Here is a 20,282-nt window from a genome sequence, read left to right on the forward strand (position 1 = left end):
TTTAACTTTAACTTTGGCATAATACTCAATATTATGAAGTTCTTCATAGACGGATTTCTATTTTTCTATCGATAATTGTCTATAACCATAGTCTGTCTATATTTATTTGAAATATTTGAACAACTTGTTGGTATCTCGTATTTTTTGTTCCCGTTTTGGTGTTTTTGTTAGTGTATTAGTGTGTCTCGTCATTTTCTGGTCGTTTTTTGAACAATCTGACGTTTACGAGTCGACCCCCCCTGCCACAGACTAACTATTTTATATAAAGACCGCCAACTACCTCGATTTTTTATGGCTGGAAGTGATATTCGCCAGCGGCCGGAAGTGACGTAAACGGCTAGAAGTACTAAGCTCCCGGCTGGGCGTGACTTCGCCGCGGCTGAATGTCAAATCCACCCGCCGAAATATTTATCATTCATTTTTCAGGTTAAATGGTATTTATATTGAAATTTGTTGTATTACATATTTTCAAAATTATAATATTAATATTACAAAGAAGATATTTCACTATCTAAATTTATTTATTTCAGTGTAAACAAAAATAGAAAGGTCACGGCTAAAACGCGACAATTATAAAAAGAATTCAGGCGATTAATAATGGTTACTCAACTCAGCCTTACAATGGCAAATGGTAATGGTAACTTTTTTGAAATTATTATCCCAAACTATGTATAAATATAAGGCTTTTCAACAAAAACAAAAACGATAGAATTTTCAAATTGCTATATTATATTTAAAATTCTAGAAAATACAATATTTTAAAAGGGCGGAAGGAGTGCCCACCACTTTCTGAAGTTATGTTTCTTAACGGGGGTGCCAGCGCCCCTTTGTGGGCGTTTTGGAAGTCTGGCTAGGCGTTTTTAATTTTTTTGCATTTGGGGGGTGCTGCAGAAATTCAAGGGAGCGTTGTGTTAAGTAAGAAAAACTACACTTTCATACGCAAAATTTAACTTTAACTTTGGCATAATACTCAATATTATGAAGTTCTTCATAGACGGATTTCTATTTTTCTATCGATAATTGTCTATAACCATAGTCTGTATATATTTATTTGAAATATTTGAACAACTTGTTGGTATCTCGTATTTTTCGTTCCCGTTTTGGTGTTTTTGTTAGTGTATTAGTGTGTCTCGTCATTTTCTGGTCGTTTTTTGAACAATCTGACGTTTACGAGTCGACCCCCCCTGCCGCAAACAATCTGTCACTAAAATATAAATATGACCAATATGACCATGACGACACGCACTGTTGCCAATTCAAAATGAATTCTTAAATTACGTTAGGTACCTACGCAGGCATAAATAACGGGGTAATTTGTTTAACAAAAAAGTCAAATAGGTAAACAATTTTACAACACATATTCTATAATATAGAATAAGTATTGTAAAATTTAAATACCCATGTGTATTTTCTTCGTCCATCAATAGCTTCGCGAACGACAGAAAAGACGGATATGACGACATTCATGCATAAATTAATCAAATTGTTTAATACTTCCCGCACGTGTCAACATTTTTTTATCATTAAATTTATTTTTCTTTAATTATTTCCTTAATTTTGCCATTAATAAGTATTCTTTTTCAATGTAATAATGCTTTGTTTAAATTAAGAATCTGAAATTACACAAACATTTGATGGATTTTTATTTCCATGGCATGTTTCAATATATTATAATAGTGAAAAAATTGGCACTCGGGGTTAAAAAGGTTCGCCATCCCTGTTCTATATTAAATGTAATAAGCATGTGACCGTTGTATTAAAATATTAAATAAACGTTTATTCAGAAGAGTAATCTCAAATTATATAAGTACTTACTGGTCAAAGAATATATACAGTAAATAAATATTCACCTACATAATTCGAATTTATATTCTATTGTTTTTTCATGTGTCAAACGTGTTAGTTATTTGTGAAAAATATAAAATCTTGCGAATTTTTTATTGTTTACCCTTTTTAACGCGTTTTTTTCATTTTATTTAGTACAACATGTCAGAATCTGTGGTTTCTTTTGAAAAGCCTTTACCACACATTGCTTTTTCTGACTGGACACTCGGACTTCAAGATTTACAACAAAGTACGGATAAAAAACGTCAATTTGCATTTAATTTGAGACACTCTGCCCGACAACTTCGAAACGAGTCGAAAGTCAAAACCGAATGGGACTCATATTATAACGATGTTCGACTCAATGATAGGTAAAGTAACTAACTGACTAACTAACCATCACGCGATCCTGCTTGATGGTTAGATCCATCACACCAGAGAGAAAAGAACGCCACACCACTCTGTCCTTGCAAACATTCTTCGCCTCTTCCACGTTCATGCATCTCCTCATACATACCCGCCGATTGTTTCGACTCCTAACCTGACCACTTTCAAGTATTTGACATACTTGATCGTGCCAAGTTTTTCTCGGTCGTAGGTAAAGCTAATAGGTAAAGTAATAAATAACACAATTAATGCAAAAAGTCATGTGTTAAAATAATATATTTATCACATTATTCAACACATGAGATTACAATAACAATGCTTCAAATAATGTTTAGAACGATTCACAGCAACAAAAAAAAACGATTTTTGACAGAGAAATTCATCATTGTAATACACGAGGACATAATAAAATACACGTGGAGCCGATAAACACAACGAGGTTTGGAGTAAAGTCCTTTCAATATATTGCTCAAACCCAAATTAACCAGCTGTCTGAGATATATAAAAAAGAACCCAGTCAGGGATCCAAAATGAATGAACTAAAAAAAAAACTCTATTAAAGATATTTTCGTTAGTAATTAATATTTTTTCCCTTTAAACGTGCTTTTTAACTTATGTTTTTTTATATGCCTATTTACTGCACCTCTTGTTACTTTGTATTTTTAATTTTCCCTGTATTATCATATTTCTTACTTTATTATTTGTTTTTTAATCTTATTAACCTTAATCCCATGTGCCAAAATGAGTCATGGAAATTACTCATCGGGAATATTGTAAATGTGACTTACATTTGTATGTACTACTACTACTACTACTACTACGATCACGCCGTTTCCCCGCAGGGGTAGGCAGAGAGGATGGAACGCCACACTCTTCTGTCCTGACATACACTCCTCGCCTCCTTCACATCCATACATCTAGTCATACATGCCCTCCGATTACGCAGAAATTGACACCGCCAGATTTTAGGTCCTGATTGATCTAAACGTGCCAAGTCTTTTTCGATCCTCCTCGTTCTGTTTTCCCTCTCACATTCGCCACACATATTACATACATTTGTATGTTATATGTTTAAAAAAATAAATCATACTTTTCTCAGGATTCAAGAGCTGATTAAATGGCGCTCTTCTTTTCAACATTTGCTGCAACAAGTAGATAAGGAAATAGCTGCCCTAAAGGCTGAGAAGGCAGCCACTGATATCGAAACAGAAGGACTAAATAAATTCATTCATGTCACATCAAATTGCCTCTCGAATAGAGATGCCAGAAGAGCTACCGAACTTACACACGACTTGGCCAACGATGAGCTAAAGAAGGTATGTACTGCTTTTATCATGTATTACGCGTTAATATTTTTTCTAACGTAAATCAATACAATAATCCTATACTAATTCTTTAAAGAAATAAACCAAATAAAAAAAACAAACCTAAATGGAAAATAAAAACCTACCATTGAAAAAATTATATGTTCATAAAGCTTGAAATCTGAACCACTCGGCAGTATAACGATAAGTGCGATTGTTGTAAATGAAAGATTTAAAAAAAATCATAACGACTTCTTTAAACGAAGTTACTGATTCCGTTTTTAGATTCGATTATATAAATCTAATCATGCTAAGCAATCCTCAAATGTGTACACATGACAGAAGTGAAACTTCTTTAAAAAGGAAGTGAAAGAATAAGGGAGATTTAGTGTGAGAGACACGGAAAAAGAGAGAGAGAGCATCTCAAAAGAAAAAAAGACATAATTAAACAATCGCATGGCACAAATGTAAATTATCACAAAAAACAATGATAAATATTACTTACACAACGTGTGTTACCTCAACTGTTCATATATGGTATAGCGTCTAACGTGTCTACATATTATTCTATCGCTTTACTTCGTTGTGGATACATCGCTCTCTTTTGCTCCACTCCCGTGGAGACGAAATGTGTATCTCTCTTTCTCATTCTCTCTATGTTATATCTTTCTTCTCTCTCGTGCAACGAAATGTGCCTAACAAACGTTACGCATCCTTGAAACTTCTCTCTTAATTCTCGTCTAATTAACGATTATCGAGTTGAAGACTTTGAATGGAAGATGTTTTATACTAGAGCCAGGAATGTATTCAGAGAGCATTCAGGTATACCTTATTTTCAGGAACTCGAGGTCGAAGAGGCGATCAAAAAGACGTTAGTAGAACAGTGTCAGATGTCCTGGGACAAAATAAACCAGCTGGAGAAACTGAGGTTCAAGTTGATTCTGGATATAAACACCAAAACGGAAACTATCGCCATTGACTACGAACAATTGGCCATGCAAAAAGACTGCGGAAGTATCGCGTTCAAACCGGATGCATTAAGAACACCGAAAAAGTAATTTTTAAGAAAATGCATTGTTTTTTTTGTATACTAAATATTTTCAAATGGAGAAAAAACCTTCAGGTTTTACATAAAAAGATTTGTTGCAAAGTAAAAAGTTCAATAAGTGGCTTGATATTTATTTTTAATACATTGTATTATATTTTTAAACTTTAAAAACGTTCTCCTGATAAGTTTTTTGATTTATGACGTTCTTGAAAGAAGTGAGCGATATGTGAGCGTATGGCCTCACTTTGGAGGCATAGTAGAAATTTATGAATTTCAAATTGACAATATTTATTGATTATGTGCGTGGCATATCCTTAAAACGTTGATATTGTTTGAACCACTTTTGAGCTTATTAATGTGAACATAACTAGTTTTTCCTGGGAGTAATTTTTTTCCATCCAAAACCATCTTCAAAGCATCATCTTTTCTTTTCGATGTTGCACAGATTCAATGTAATTGATTTCTTAAACAATGAAGGGTGTTTTTTTTAGAGGTATATAAATTCAAAATGAACAAAAACACGTTAAATTATGTTAATGTCTATGATATTGGCTTTATTCAATGTATATTTTATGCCATTATTGTTTAAACTTTATTTTTTTACTCTAATATTTATTCAATATTACCCTGGATTGGTACCTGAAGCGGAGGGCTGATCACCTTTCCTTCATGTGTTAACGATCAAGATAACACTGCGTTTATATGATGCAGTGCCCTTTGCGCCATTGGGGTGCGGATAAGGGTTTGAAGAAGAAGAAGATTGTTTAAATAAGATTTCGGGCATATGAGCGCCACGATTAGCTCGATTTTTTTTCCTATTTATTGTTTTTTTTTCCTATTTTATCATCCAGCTCCATATCATACGAAAAGTGGATAGAGTTACAAAAGAATTTTCTGGCTGAAGGTGAGAATGAATTGAGACTTGCGTTAGGAGCTAGAGAACTGCTGTTCATGGCGAGGGGAAAGGCCAAAAACACCATGAAGGCTCAGTGTGACGCTACCGAGTACGCTCTGAGGAGGAGGATATACGAAACAAGGAGGGCGCGATCGGAGCTGTCGTGGCAGAAAGAGAAGGTAATAAGATAAAGTTCACTGTTATCCACAGGCTGCTAAGAAGAGAGAGTTATGGGTAACTTGGCAATGAGAAGACCAGGATCGTCCCCAGCCATCTGCAGTTGGTCGACCGCGTCAACAAGCTGCTCTCCGCATAGCTCAGAGGATTGTAACATTCGTTAATTTTTCTCTTTTCTACGAACATTTGAATAACTTTGATGATTTTATTTTTTGGCGGTGTAACTGAATTTATTTTGATATAAAACGACTGGCGTCGCAGGCTCAATTTCCGACAATTGCAAAATGAATTTTTATTACGTATGTACATATCTCTCACTCCTTTGAAGAACGTCATAAATAAAAAATCGTAAATTTTCAGTTGTACGTGTTTTCGGAATGGCCAGAAAATGTACTATAACTCAGCAAAAGAGGCATATCTTTAACTTAATATTTACCTGCTACAGGGCAGAAAATGTTGTTTTTGCATTTTGAAGAAAGGGAATCGTTTAATTTTTTTTAATATACTAAATGTTTTCTAATGGAGAAAAAACCTTCAGGTTTTACCTAAAATGGATCTATTGCACGGTAAAAAGTTCAATATTTTTAATACATTGTGTTATATTTTTACACTTTAAAAACGTCGTCCTGAAAAATCAAGTTTTTTGATTTTTGACGTTCTTGAAAGGAGTGGGCGATATGTTGTGTTAAATGTTAAAATATAAAATTATAAAGCGCCCATAAAATATTAAATGATTTCCCACGAAAATAGAGCTTTGTAAATTACTCAATACATATTATAAATTGACTATTATTACTGACTTTACAGTCTTTCCGTGACGTACTAGTAAATAAACGACATGTTTTGAATATTGAAAGCATTAACTTTGTGGATCATATTGATATATTATTTCGAGAAATAAAAATACTTTGTGCTCTGATCCACTCACATTTTTACTAACCAACTAGTTTCGGCAACAACCTGTTGCCCTCTTCAGGGTTTAATTTATTACTAAAAGTTTGTTTATTAATTAGTTTGTTTATTATGTTTAATTTATTATTAGAAGTTAATTTATTACTAAAAGCTTGTTTTAGTAATAAATTAAACCCTGAAGGGGGCAACAGGTTGTTGCCGAAACTAGTTGGTTAATAAAAATGTGAGTGGATCAGAACACAAAGTATTTTTATTTCTCGAAATAATAAATAAACGACAGTTTAAATTTATGCTACAAAACATTTTTAAATTAATTTTCGTGTCTAAAAAGCTTATTTTATACATTTTCCCGTTTAAAAAGCTTGTTTCGTTCATTTTTCTGGGTATAAAGTTTGTTCTATTAATTTTTCAAACAGATGGAGGACAACATGGCAAAATTGGTGGCGGAAATGTCGGCGCTAGAGGCAGCCATTTTGGCGAAAACAAATGCTCGAAAATTGGCCGAAACCCGCTTGGAGAATAGGTGTTACAGAGTTGCCAAGGAACTGGTCTTGGACGCCCCAGACGAGGGGATGAAGAACGAAGTCAAAACCGTCCAGCAAACCATCAAAAGGTTGAAGGAAAAATACGACCTGGCCAAGTAAGTTTGCCGTTCTTCTAAACATACTCGCTCTACGATGGCTGACTTCATCTCTTCATGATCCTGCCTAAACAGACCTTTAAGATTATTTACTGTTCTATAGTAGAATCCATATTACGATATGGAATTAAGTCTTGGGGACATTCGACGAAAACGAATTTAAAAATGGTACAAAATCTGCAATTTTCCAAAATCAAAAAAATTGGGCCCAGTCATATATATATAATCAAGGGGACAATCCAATCTTGATATATCGTAGTCGTACAGGAGAAAGTGACCAACTAACAAAACGTAAAATTTCAGGAGGGCCATTTAAGTCACTTTAGCTTGGCAAGAAAATAAACATCAATGCAGTAAGTAATTTTTAACAAGTCCATATATTATACTTCCAAGTTTAAAATCCTTTGGGATTTTTTTCAGGGCAATATTAAGCTAGTGAGATATCAAATAGTCAATGATCACGTTTTTGTAAAAAATGTTCTTGATCACTTTCTCCTGTATGACTACGATATAAACATTTAAAATTACTGCCGGTACGTGGAATATTGTGGGTGAGTATCATCGTTGAACAACAAACTAGACAAAAATATCAAAATCCTTTAGCACACAATCATGATACACGATTTACACACAACGAAGGTTTGATAGTCCCAAGAATTAACAATAAATATGGGAGTCGATCACTGCAATATATCGTTCCGAACATTTTTAATTTGTTGCCGACGGATGTTAGAGGTCAAAATAAAATATGGAACAAAGGAAAAATAAAGGAATGGGTAAATGATCAAGAGTTAATTTTATGAAAACTGTAGACTGTTTATATTCTTAATTTTTTTCTCTTTTTTGTGTCTATATTAGGTTAAAATCGTTAAAAACAAAAAAAAATGTATTAAAATAGAACTCCACCGACAAGAAACACAAGGTGGCTTGGTGGGTCTCTGCAAAAAAAGTTCTAAATATGTATAAATTGTGATTTAAATAAATGTATACAAATAAAAAATAAAATAAAAGCATGTATACATAGATCAATCTGGGAAAAACATTGGGAAGAGTCCAAACAACATCGAGGAGCATATTACGCCAACATTCAAGCTCAAATCTCATTCAAACCACTGGAACTTATCATTGTCTAGATCTTCAATCTCGATGTTATGTTGCCTAAGGTCTGGGCACTGCTCACTGCCTGTGCATCTCTATAAGATAAAGTGCGTTACATCACCAGATTGCGAATGTGGACAAGATGTAGGGGATGCAAACCATACGTTCTTTCAGTGTCCGCTCACAACAAAGAGGGAGAACTTTTTAAATAGCTTAACACGGGCAGGAATCCAACTCCCCACCCAAGTATCCACCCTTCTTTTTTAACCTAATTTTAGAATTGCGGGCATAATTTCTAAAATGATAAAGCCAAACTTATTTAAACTACGAACTTTTGTAGTAATTGTTATTATTATTTTATTTAATTTTTTTGTTTGTAAATAAAATAATACTTGACACTGGCAGAAACATCCTTTCACTGGGTGACTGCCAAACAAATAATTATAAAAAGTAAGTTTGTCATAATTTACCTTGCTTATAATGTACAAGGTTTATAGCTCAATTATTTTTTTCTAGCTAAAAACATGTTAAATTTTAATCTGTGTTGGGAACAGGAAGGATGAACTAATGTGGGTCAGTCAATCAGGAACTTCTCAGCATTTGTTCATTGCTGGGAGAAAGCCACGCAAAACTCCTCAGGAGAAGTTGGACTGTTGACTGTCGTCAACAGGCTTTCCCCAGGATGTTGCACAGTCTTTGTTATTTTTTCACTTGATACATAAGTTGTTACATGTTTTGGCAGGGCCACGTATAACGATTTGGAAACCAAGTGTCTGAAGATTAGCACAGATTTGGAAGACAAATGTAACACGATGGAAATTGATGAAGAAGCTTTGAAAGTGAGGGATGCGGCAAGGGAGAACGTTGAAGAGAGTCAGGCTGACAGAAGCATAGGACTGGTCAACTTCCAAGGAAGGATACCAGCTTCCTGAAGCCGAAACCACATGTTATATTTAAGTTTTTGTAGTATTTTTTGCTCCAGTATTAGGGGCTTATTAAGGGAGAAAATGGGGGTTCAATCGGAGATGAAACCATTTTATCTGTTGTTGCAAACAATGTTCGCCAGTTCCACATTCATGTATCTCCTCACATTATTCCGACTTCTAACCTGATCTAATTGACCTTTTATATTATTTTTTGACATCTCAACACAGATGAAGAATAATATGGAAGTCTAGGCTTTACGGGGCTTACGACCGTCATAGGCTGGTTTATCTATGCTGAGATGTAAAAAAATAATATAAAAAATAACTCCTATAATTGGAGATAATCCTTTTTTGTGAACACATTTGGACACATTCGAAATCTTGTACTTGATCTTCTTTGCGGTCTTTCTCTGCTTCAATATGTTTTACAACACTGTTTAATGATGAAACCAAAGGAAGTAGGATCATGTAAATGAGTTGAAGTGTATAGGTAGAGAACCCAAAACAGAATTGTGCGATGGACTGTTAGGGTTCCAATGATAAAGTAATGTTTCGGGCGTTTCTTGAAAGTCATCAGAGATATTGCGTTTTTTGCATGATGAGGTGATTCATTCCATAGTCTGGCCGCTTGCACGGAAAATGAATTATTGAAAAATGATGAGATGACGAGAATGGAAAGTGTTCTTTCCTGAGAATAATACAATTATTATTAATTTTATTACTGTATGCATCCAGTTTAAGCGCAGTATACGAATGTAACCCCCATTTCTCTCATTATTATAACTATGTTCTATTATTATACATGTAATCATAGTATATATATTTTTATATGTATCGTTTTATTTTTTATATGTAGGAGTTTGTAACAACTTGTATGTAACATATGTAGCGAAAATGTATTGTATATTTCACAACTTTTAGTAGCAATTTTTTACAGTAAAATGTTTTTTTTACCTGTTACTTATTTAAAAATCAAATAATGGAAATTCACATTTAACAGCCAAACTGAATTTTACTAGAAATGAATTGTTTGTGTGTAATTTTTGTTAAAAAAAAATATATGCATAGTACAAAAATTTATAATTATTTTAATTTTTATAACCGACATAAATTTAAAATGAAAATATGATATTTATAGTAATGTACCGCAAAAAAAAATCTGTGATAGTTATGTATTATATAATATTTTCCCTTGTTACGTTTGCTTTACGATTTTGTAGGAGTTATTTTTACATTTTTGAAATCTCAACATAGATAAAGAAGAATATGGAAGTCTGAGTATTTACAGGGCTTATGACCTCTCATAGGCTGGTTAAGTGATCGCTTTACACACGTTCAACATTCGCGAATTCTACTCATGATTGACAACCACACTGCTGAAATTTTTGAAACTTCTAGACATATTGATCAATCTCATAACACAGTACATATGAGTTCACACCAGCCATCTATGTTGGATTGAGGAAAACTTTTATCCTAAGTGGAGATAATCCAGATTTGTGAACACGTATTTGGACTCGAGTACCTTGTATTCGAAATTTGAGAAATATGGTTGTCAAACATGGGTACAATGTTCAATGTGACAGTGTATAAAGTTATCACTTTATCCACCCAATCCAGGTGGCACACCGTGTAAAATACCCATACGTCTATATTTTAACAACTTTTAAATAAATAATAAATAATAAATAAAAACAGTATAGGTACCGTAGTTGTCTTATAACGCGCGTAGGTTGCAATACTCCAAAATCCGACGAATAACCAGCTTTCAACCCTTTTGTAAAATTCAACGCCTTCCTTAATAATTTTTATCATATTTCTCAACTGAAAATAGCTGGCAGGTTGCGCCTACACTTTTATTTCTATAAGAAAGAAAAACACGTGTTTCTCCGTACAAAAGCACCCCTTTTCGCAACCCCTAGGAGTGGGTGGTGATCTACTTAGGAACAGAAACATGCCGCTGTCGACTTTGTCAACATTAAGGGTGGATCCGAGGCGACTGGATAACAAATTTATAAAGGTACTCACTTTTTACACGCACGGAAAACAAGACATTTTATTACGGATTATGGTTCGAAAGGAAATGTCTATAATATAAGGCGAATACAGTTTTCCATCTTCTGCACTCCTTGTACTTCCACCTTTTAGTGGGCAGGTTAATAAATTGTATTGATGCAGTCTTATCTTGATCGTTAATAATACTAACTCGAAATCATTAACCAGTCGCTAAACATTTATTGGTGTCAATTAAGAACGAGAAAAAAAGTATTAAAAACCCGAGATTATTAAGATTATTTTATTTGAAAATCCCATCTTGTTTTGACCGTTCTTGTAGATCGAACACCTATCATTCAAAGTTTTGCCGCACATCCCTCTGAGAGAAAGCATTTCGACTGCATTCAGTATACTTTCATTATTCTTTTGACAACTCCCTGTTTCAATTCCAAACATTAGGGTTGGAACCCCAACCAATATTCCAGCCATGATTGACAACCACACTGCTGAAATTCTTGGAAGTACTATATATATAATTCAATTTCGAAACAGTGCTTGTATCACTAGAATTTCACTAGAGAGATTGGTGAGATGAAAGAAGCTTTTTTATTAAGCAGAAACTCTTTCAATTGTTTGTTCTGTAATCTCATACATGAGAAACGCCAGAAAACCTCATTTTCATTTTATTATGTAAGCTTGTAATTTGACCAGTTAATTTATTAACAAAATTTTGAGTTTGTACATTTGGTTTACAGTAGGTATTTACTTGTTCACAAATCTGGATTATCTCCAAATTGTAGGAGTTATTTTTCGTATTATTTTTTTATATATATTTTTTTTGACATCTCAACCTAAAATTTCACATATGTACATTCTAGGTTAAGATGTCAAAAAATAATATGAAAAATAACTCCTGTAATTGGAGATAATCCAGATTTGGGAACAAGTATTTGGAAACACTCAAAATGTTGTAAAAATCAATACATATTATCACAAAGTGCCGAATTGATTGATGAAATAATATTATATGTTTTCATTGTTTTTATTCTTTTATTTTACATAGATACATTTTTTTACATTTTTTTTATTTATATGTATTACGGCTCTTACGAATGCCTAATGAGCCTGTGTTGAGCCAAAATACTTGCATATTAATAAAAAAAATAATTACTCGATTTTATACATTACATACAAAACATACAATAAGAATTTACAGTATAAAGGTTTTACAATAAAATACTTACACCTGGACATTAATTTATTCACTTTCTACCTTGTCCCTACCAACAAGAAGCAGCCATCGACGGGCATTGATCATTTTACCTGCAAACCTTCTTGATGCTACAACCATTCAGCCATGAATTTATGCACACTTTATATCATGTGTATTTTATACATACAAAGGTGAAATGTAGTAAGCAATTTTGGAGTGAAAACAATATTCCGCGTAGAGGGTTCGGCGAAACGTGAGATTATAAAAAAGGCTCTTTTCCTTTTATGTAACCTTTGCTAGACTTGCGACGAAATGTATGCACACTTTATTTTTTGACACCAGATGGAAATCGATCTCAAAGACAGTATAATACTCGTACTCCAGGGCAACTGATACCTTAGCGGTTCCCACGAGTAGAACAAACTCTAAATAAAGTATTTATTGTGACTGCAGACAGTTGATGGAATTCCATTTTGAATTGTTGGGTAATAATATATCCAAAATTAAATACGGTTATTGGATCGAATTCTACTTTTATTTACATATATATGATAATATGTGACGTGTTTTGTCTTATTAAGACATTATCAAACACTGTAGTGTTTATTTTTATTTTTGTAAAGAATTGCCAATGTATTATATTTAAACAAATAAACGTCACAAATAATATCTGTATGTTTTTTTTTAATAACAATAACTCGAATGTGTAATATTTTTACACGTACAAAACTTTTTAAATATAATATTTATACGTAAATATATTTGAAAAGCACTCAAGTCGATATGAAATTTAATACTTTTTCATATAAAAATAGTTCCAAACATATGCTTTTCCATTATCTCCATAATCAAAGGTATAAAAATAAGGATCATTTTTTTATAATTAAAATTTCACATTTAAAAAAATTAACGTCACTAATCATGTCTACATATATTTTTATAACAATAACACGAAAAAATGTGGAACAAACAATTTTTAGAGGTTCTTTTACAAATTATTAACAAATATTTTCACAGAATTGCTAACTTTTAGGCACTCTTCCTCTGAAATTGACAAGAGCTATACTTCTATCCGCTTGGCTATCTCCAGATGTTTCCTTCGCAGCATCTCTCATCTCTAGAGCTCTTATATCTATCTCCATGGTATTAGTTTTATCATCTAAATCGTTGCTGATCTTTAAACACATGTTCTCCAAGTCGTTATACGTGACCCTGAGAAAAAAAATCAAAATTATCTTATTATCAAGTATGGTATAATTTGTATATTTTTATGGATATCAAAATATTAAAATGAACTAGCCCTGGTCTGACAGTCTCTGGTCAATAGAACCATTCTTTTGTGGTTTAGTTTCATATTCTCGTCGAATGTCGAACAAGATTATTGATATTTCTTTACACCACACTCCTTATCATTCATCATTTACTTTGTGTAATACCACAATGAAAACAATATTTTTTTAAAAATTGGTATTACACAAAGTGAACGATGAATGATAAGGAGAGTCTTATATAACGATACCACAAAGTTAACAGTGCTTTTCATTTACAAAATATTTCAAACCCCTTCCTTGCTCTCACCCCTCCTTAAAACACCATTACCCCCACCCCTACCCTTTTGAAACCCAACAACTTGTTCACTGTTTATTTTTATATATATATTTAGTTATAAATGTAACCCTGAAGAGGGCAACAGGTTGTTGACGAAACTAGTTGGTAAAATAAAAATGTGAGTGGATCAGAATACAAAGTATTTTTATTTCTCGAAATAATTTATTATTCTTCTTCATCTATGTTGAGGTCTATATATAAGTAAAAATATAACTCCAGAAATTTGACTAGTGTGGTTGTCAATCATGGGTAGAATGGTGAATATTACATATGTAAGCAGCGAACTTAAACCATCCTATGACAAGTCTTGACCCCATGACTCAAGACTAATATTCTTCTATATCTATGTCGAGATGTCAGTACAAATAGGTACATGGCTCGTAAGTGGAAAACCCCAGATTTGAAAACAAGGATAGACATACTTAGAATGTTGTGAATCTATATATATATATATATATATATATATATATATATATATATATATATATATATATATATATATATATATATATATATATATATATATATATATATATATATATATATATATATATATATATATATATATATATATATATATATATATATATATATATATATATATATATATATATATATATATATATATATATATATATTGAGATGTTAATATAAATGCATAGCTCCTAGGTGGAGAAACACAGATTTATGATCAAGGATTACTAGTAAAAACTGTATTTGTTTCAACTCACTTGGCTAAATCGTATTTTTCTCTTAGCGTTTTGATGGTTTCCTTGACCGAATGCACTTCATCTTTGAGTCCATGGTCTGGGGGATCCAGGGCGAGCTCTGCAGCTGGTCTGTAAGACCTATTCTCCAAGCGGGTCTCAGCTAACTTCAGCGCATTGGTCTTGGCCAACATTGCGGCCTGAAGGGTGGACATCTCGGCCACCAGCATGCTCATATTATCTTCCATCTGACGAGAAAATAAAAATGGTATTTGAACCCAAAAGCTTGTGTAGGGAATTCAAAAACAAGGAGCATAGGTAAACTGACATTTATTTTTATCCTTAAACCGGACATATACCATTTTTTACGTAATAGTATGTATATTCAAGAAAACACGTATTTTTTCATAGTTTTTATGTATTAATAAAAGAAAAGGAATTTTGATAAAGAAAATGAGAGGAATAAATAATAAAAATATGAAAACAATTATGATACGGGATGGTCCCGTTCAAAACGGAATATATGGTCACTTTGAGCATGGGTCATGGAGCATTTGGAGACTAACTCTTCCATTTTAAGATTATATAAAGCTCTATTTATGAATGTGATGAGACATCATCACAAGATGTCCGTCCCTCATTTAATGTGAATATGTTAATTTTTTTAAAAATAAATATTAAAATTGGAAACAATGAGCAAAAGGTGTACAGTTAAAAAATATTGATGAGGCATTAAGGCATAAAGGTTAAGTAGTGTATTCTTTAGAAAAAATATGACAAGTAGAAAAAGACAAATACATGAACTGTGTGACTGATTTTTTTAGTATTTTTGATTATTGTCAATGGCTATGAACAACACATTTTCATGAATTTAACAAAAATTACACCAGTAAATATGTTTTACATCAAAATTATCGATGTTTTATTTCAAGTGTTTATTTTAAAACGTCGTTACGATGGCGTCACACAAGGATTTTTCTAAGTAAAACGTCGCGACGTTTTATCCACGATGCGTCGTGGGTAAAACAGAAAAATATTATCATCCGAGGCGTGGTTTTAGTGTTTAAATACAACCACAGATGACAGTACAAGTGCTATTTCAGGAAAAAATGACACCAGGCTTTAATTATATATAAATAAGCGCAGCCGTTCATGAACGCCCAAAGTCCTTTGACACGTCCACACTCCCGGATAGCTTAATAGTATTACGAACATATTAAAATTACCTTAGATTTTTGCCATTTGAGTTCCGTATGAGCCCTCTTGGTGTCGTATATTCTCTTCCTCAAAGCGTAATCTGTTGCGTCGCACTGACTTCTCATGACATTCTTGGCTTTTTCTCTCGCAAGGAACAGCTCCTCCCTGGCTCCAAGAGCCAGTCTCAATTCCCTCTCCCCTTCAGATAAGAAATGCTTTTGATTTTCCAACCAAGTACCGTGCGTTATGGAGTGCTTAGGATTTCTCAGAGGGTTTGGTTTCAGTCCAATGTTCGCGCAGTCCTTGTTCAAAGTCAGTTGATCATAGTCTAAAGCCACAGTTTCCGTTTTGTTGTTTATGTCAAGTATGAGATCAAATTTTAGCTTCTCCAGACTGTTGATTTTCTCCCATGCCATCTGGATATACTCTGTCAGCATCTTTTTGTTCATGTCTTCAACACACAGCTCCTGAAATAAAACATTCATAAATAAAAGGTTTTGTCCCAATACAAGACATTCTTCAAATCTCTGTCACCATCTTTTGGTTCGCGTCTTCAAAACAAAGCTCTTAAAATAAAACATTCATAAATAAAAATTCATTTTGTCCCAATACAAGACATACTTCAAATCTCTGTCAGCATCTTTTTATTCGAGTCTTCAACACATAGCTCCTTAAATAAAACATTCATAAAAAAGTTCATTTGTGCCAATACAAGACATGACATGTGTTTCAATATTATTAATGTAATACTTGCTTAACACTTTCCTTATCAGTCAATGTTATATTATCATATCACAAAGTTAACAATACTTTTAATATACAAACTATATTATATAATACTTGCTTTTTTAAGTTCCACGTTGGCATTATCGATCGTCAGTTCAGTTGATTTTCTTGCATCTCTGTTCGAGAGGCAATCAGATGTTACGAAGATGAAGTTGTTGAGAGCTTCCAATTCTCTATCGGTGGCCGCTTTCTCATCTTTCAGCGCCTCTAGCTCTCTGGACACCTTGTCCAACAACTCTTGGGACGTGGAGCGCCATTGGAGAACCTCTTGAATTCTACGAGAGACAGATCATACGAGGGTTACAGAGATTCAAAAAGAAATATCCAGTTTCTTTTACCAAACGTGGTACACGTTTGATATTTAATGACTTTAAAAAATAATATAAAAATTGGAAAATTTAAAATATTTAAAATTTCTGTGTAATATCTTGAGGATGTTTTATTTAAAAAGATTGTTAACCTCTGTCATCATTTTGAAATGTAGCTAAATATTATTTTGGCATTAAAAGTACCTCTTATTTTATTTTAGTGGGTAGTTCTGAGTTTCCATAACTAACCATCACGCTACTTCTTCGCAAGGGTAGGCAGAGAATATAATAGAACGCCATAACAATCTATATTTGTAAGAGACTTGGCAGCCGGGAATCGAATTTGCAGGATATTCCTTTAAAAAACAGGCCACAAGGCCTGGAAGGGGGATCAATTAGGAGAATAAGTAAAAACAGTCCTTATCAAAGAAATTAGTTTTTAATTTGAGTTTTAGTTAGAAAATACTACTATTTCTTTAAATTTGTTGTTACGTGTTTCGCTGCATTCCGCATCATTTTTAAACACGTTTCACAATATATTTTAAGAAGTGGTATTTATCATATTTTGTCCGCCTCCATAGCGTTATGGTCAGCACGCTCGGCTACCATTCTGGAGGTCCCAGGTTCGATTCCCAGGGAGGGTCAAATAAATATAAGTGATTTTTTCACTCTAATATTTATTCAATATCACCCTGGACTTGGAGCGGAGGGCTGATCACCTTTCCTTCATATGTTAACGATCAAGATAACACTGCGTTCATATTATGCAGTGCCCTATGCACCATTGGGGTGCGGATAAGGGTTTGAAGAAGGTATTTATCAATAAAACTTGAATTAAAAATGGATAGATTTTACCACATAGTGACTGCCGAATCGATTACTGAAGAAATGAATTACCTGTCATTCAATCGATTGTCGTTGAGATAAGTGTCATACTCTGTCTTCACCTTGGTCTCGTTCCTCAGACTCCTGGCAGAGTGTCTGAACTGAAACGCAAATTGTCTCTTCTTATCAGAAGTCACCTGAAGGTCTGAGAGACCAGCCAACCAGTCTGACAGCTCCAAGTGCGGCACAGGCTTCTCAAACGTTACAACCGAACTTGCCATTTTGATTGAATTTATTTATTTTATCAATTAGTCGATTTAATTAAGATTACGAAAAAAAAATATAAAAAAAACGCGACAGACGAAATGGTACCGACCTGCGAAATAAAACTAAACGTCAGATAAAAAAATAAATGAAGTAAACCAAAATTCGAATCAGTACTTGTGTTAGTAGGATCTCTGAATCTGAACTAGACTAAAAAATATACAACAAAAAATAGTGAAATAAGAGACTAAGCTCTTGTGCTTGGAGAGGGACTTACACTCAATGTTTATTGATTGTATGTACAATACTCAATGAAGGATAAAATAGTATTTTTTCTCTGTATCGTTTTTTTCAGTTTTTCAATTATATTATAGTATGCATTTTTTTTAAGTTATTCAATATCTTATATTTTTTATATCCGTGGGGAGGTCACCAGAATATTTGATTCTCAAATCAAATATTCTGTGATAGTTTAGCGACCGTGTTGGAGGTCTCGGCTTCGATTCCCAGGGGGGGGGGGTTGAAAATAAATGTAATTGATTTTACACTCTAATATTTATTTAATATTATCTGAAGCGCAGTACTTTGCCTGCGTGCAATTAACGATCATGATCAGTGCCCTATGCACCATTGGTTAGAATGGTTAGAAGAAGAAGAATATTTTAAATTTTATTGGCGTTGCTTGGTGTTGAAATTTGTTATTCTAAAATTATTTTGTTGGAATCTAAAGGATGAACTTTTTCAATTATTTTTTTAATACTTAGAAGAATTACTATTTTTTTACTCTATAATGGAGACTAAAAATTTATATTCTATAATGGAGACTAAAAATTTCTATAATTATGTTTTTGTTGAATAAGTTTTCTTTTTTTTTTTAGTTTCTTTAATGTTTGTTCTTTGAACTATTTTGACAGAGTTAGTGCGTTGTTGTATGGTCTTTTTCATCTAATAGCATACATAAGTATCCATTCTACATTGCGTCTTACTTATTTTTCCATTTCAATGGGTGCATTTCTTTTTTTATAGAATGAAAGTCTAAATGGGTTTGGAGTGATTTAATAAATACTTCATACGTCATTCGTAGTAGTAGAATAGTGAAATGTTTCTGGAATTTTATGTCCAAAGAACTCGACCAGGGAAGAGAAATAAATTCCCATTTGCTTTAATACGATACGACGTAAAGCTTAAAGCAATGATTTTTACGTTCCGTACTGAAAATCTGCGGAGCTTTCATTGATCATGATGCTAAGAGGCGGAACCGGTATGTCGGTAAATGGGGCACCTGTTTTACCATCCAATTTTAAAAAATGCAACTTATTTTTTACCTGATAATCATTTTACGTGTGATATATTTACTATCCATATTCTTCTTCATCTCAGCACATATGAAGCGGAATATGGATATCTGGGTATTTACAGGGCTTTTCACCTGGTATAAGCTGGTTTAAGTGATCACTTCATATACTTATATACATTTACACAAAATACATTTGTAATACATACAATTATATTTCAAACATTTTTTTGCAGCGCCCACCAAGCTACCTTATTACAGAGATATTTTTTGTATTTTTATCTATTTTAAAAAAAAATTTAGATTATTTTTTTAAATTTTAATTATAATTTTACACCAATAACTCTTGATCAACCACGCAACTCAATTTTTTGAACATTTATATATATAAATATATATATATACATATATACTAATATATTTATATATTTATATATATTTATATGTATATTTATATACATATATATATATATATATTCAAATATATATATATATATATATATATATATATATATATATATATATATATATATATATATATATATATATATATATATATATATATATATATATATATATATATATATATATATATATATATATATATATATATATGATTAAATACATATTTATAAATTTTTGTGTTTGTATTCCTATACATAAACGCAGGGCTTTATTAATAAAGAAAGGTCCCGGAACTCATTTCATGTCAAGGTTTTTACTAAAAAAAACATATTTTCAAATATGTATCATTTAAATATTTATTACAATACTTTATTTTATCATTTTGACGAATTATATAAATGAAAATTGAAATTACGTTAGCGCAAACATTGTTTTTGTAATTCATTTTGAATTAAATTTATCTAGGAAA

General features: G+C 32.5%; 2 protein-coding genes across 2 annotated transcripts; one reads left to right on the forward strand and one right to left on the reverse strand.

Annotated features, from left to right (window-relative positions):
- Nucleotides 1-1,895: 1,895 nt before the first annotated feature.
- On the forward strand, nucleotides 1,896-9,565 carry LOC148303264 (tektin-B1-like). The gene is made up of 6 exons (XM_088270242.1): nucleotides 1,896-2,195; nucleotides 3,311-3,527; nucleotides 4,355-4,569; nucleotides 5,415-5,637; nucleotides 6,964-7,187; nucleotides 9,028-9,565. The coding sequence occupies exons 1-6, from the start codon at nucleotides 1,987-1,989 to the stop codon at nucleotides 9,215-9,217; spliced, it is 1,278 nt and encodes a 425-aa protein (XP_088126368.1). The 5' UTR covers nucleotides 1,896-1,986; the 3' UTR covers nucleotides 9,218-9,565.
- Nucleotides 9,566-13,231: 3,666 nt separating this feature from the next.
- On the reverse strand, nucleotides 13,232-18,238 carry LOC148303265 (tektin-2-like). Its single transcript, XM_088270241.1, has 5 exons — nucleotides 17,923-18,238; nucleotides 16,776-16,992; nucleotides 15,961-16,398; nucleotides 14,759-14,982; nucleotides 13,232-13,631 (listed from the first exon to the last, which is right to left on the reverse strand). Exons 1-5 carry the CDS (start codon nucleotides 18,129-18,131, stop codon nucleotides 13,442-13,444), a joined length of 1,278 nt encoding a protein of 425 aa, XP_088126367.1. The 5' UTR covers nucleotides 18,132-18,238; the 3' UTR covers nucleotides 13,232-13,441.
- Between the last annotated feature and the right edge of the window lie 2,044 nt (nucleotides 18,239-20,282).

The sequence above is a fragment of the Brachycentrus maculatus genome, unplaced genomic scaffold (assembly GCF_059751285.1).
Source record: "Brachycentrus maculatus isolate JH-2025_06_01 unplaced genomic scaffold, ASM5975128v1 h1tg000375l, whole genome shotgun sequence".
Taxonomy (NCBI): domain Eukaryota; kingdom Metazoa; phylum Arthropoda; class Insecta; order Trichoptera; family Brachycentridae; genus Brachycentrus; species Brachycentrus maculatus.

Bases quoted from the DNA above. Each gene is read 5' to 3' on its own strand.
- LOC148303264 (XM_088270242.1), top strand. From the start codon at position 1,987: ATGTCAGAATCTGTGGTTTCTTTTGAAAAGCCTTTACCACACATTGCT. The intron at 3,528-4,354 runs GTATGTACTGCT...CCTTATTTTCAG, and splicing joins CCAACGATGAGCTAAAGAAG to GAACTCGAGGTCGAAGAGGC. The intron at 4,570-5,414 runs GTAATTTTTAAG...TTTATCATCCAG, and splicing joins GCATTAAGAACACCGAAAAA to CTCCATATCATACGAAAAGT.
- LOC148303265 (XM_088270241.1), bottom strand. From the start codon at position 18,131: ATGGCAAGTTCGGTTGTAACGTTTGAGAAGCCTGTGCCGCACTTGGAG. The intron at 16,399-16,775 runs GCAAGTATTATA...GTTTTATTTCAG, and splicing joins CCAACGTGGAACTTAAAAAA to GAGCTGTGTGTTGAAGACAT. The intron at 13,632-14,758 runs GTGAGTTGAAAC...TTTTTTTCTCAG, and splicing joins GAAAAATACGATTTAGCCAA to GGTCACGTATAACGACTTGG.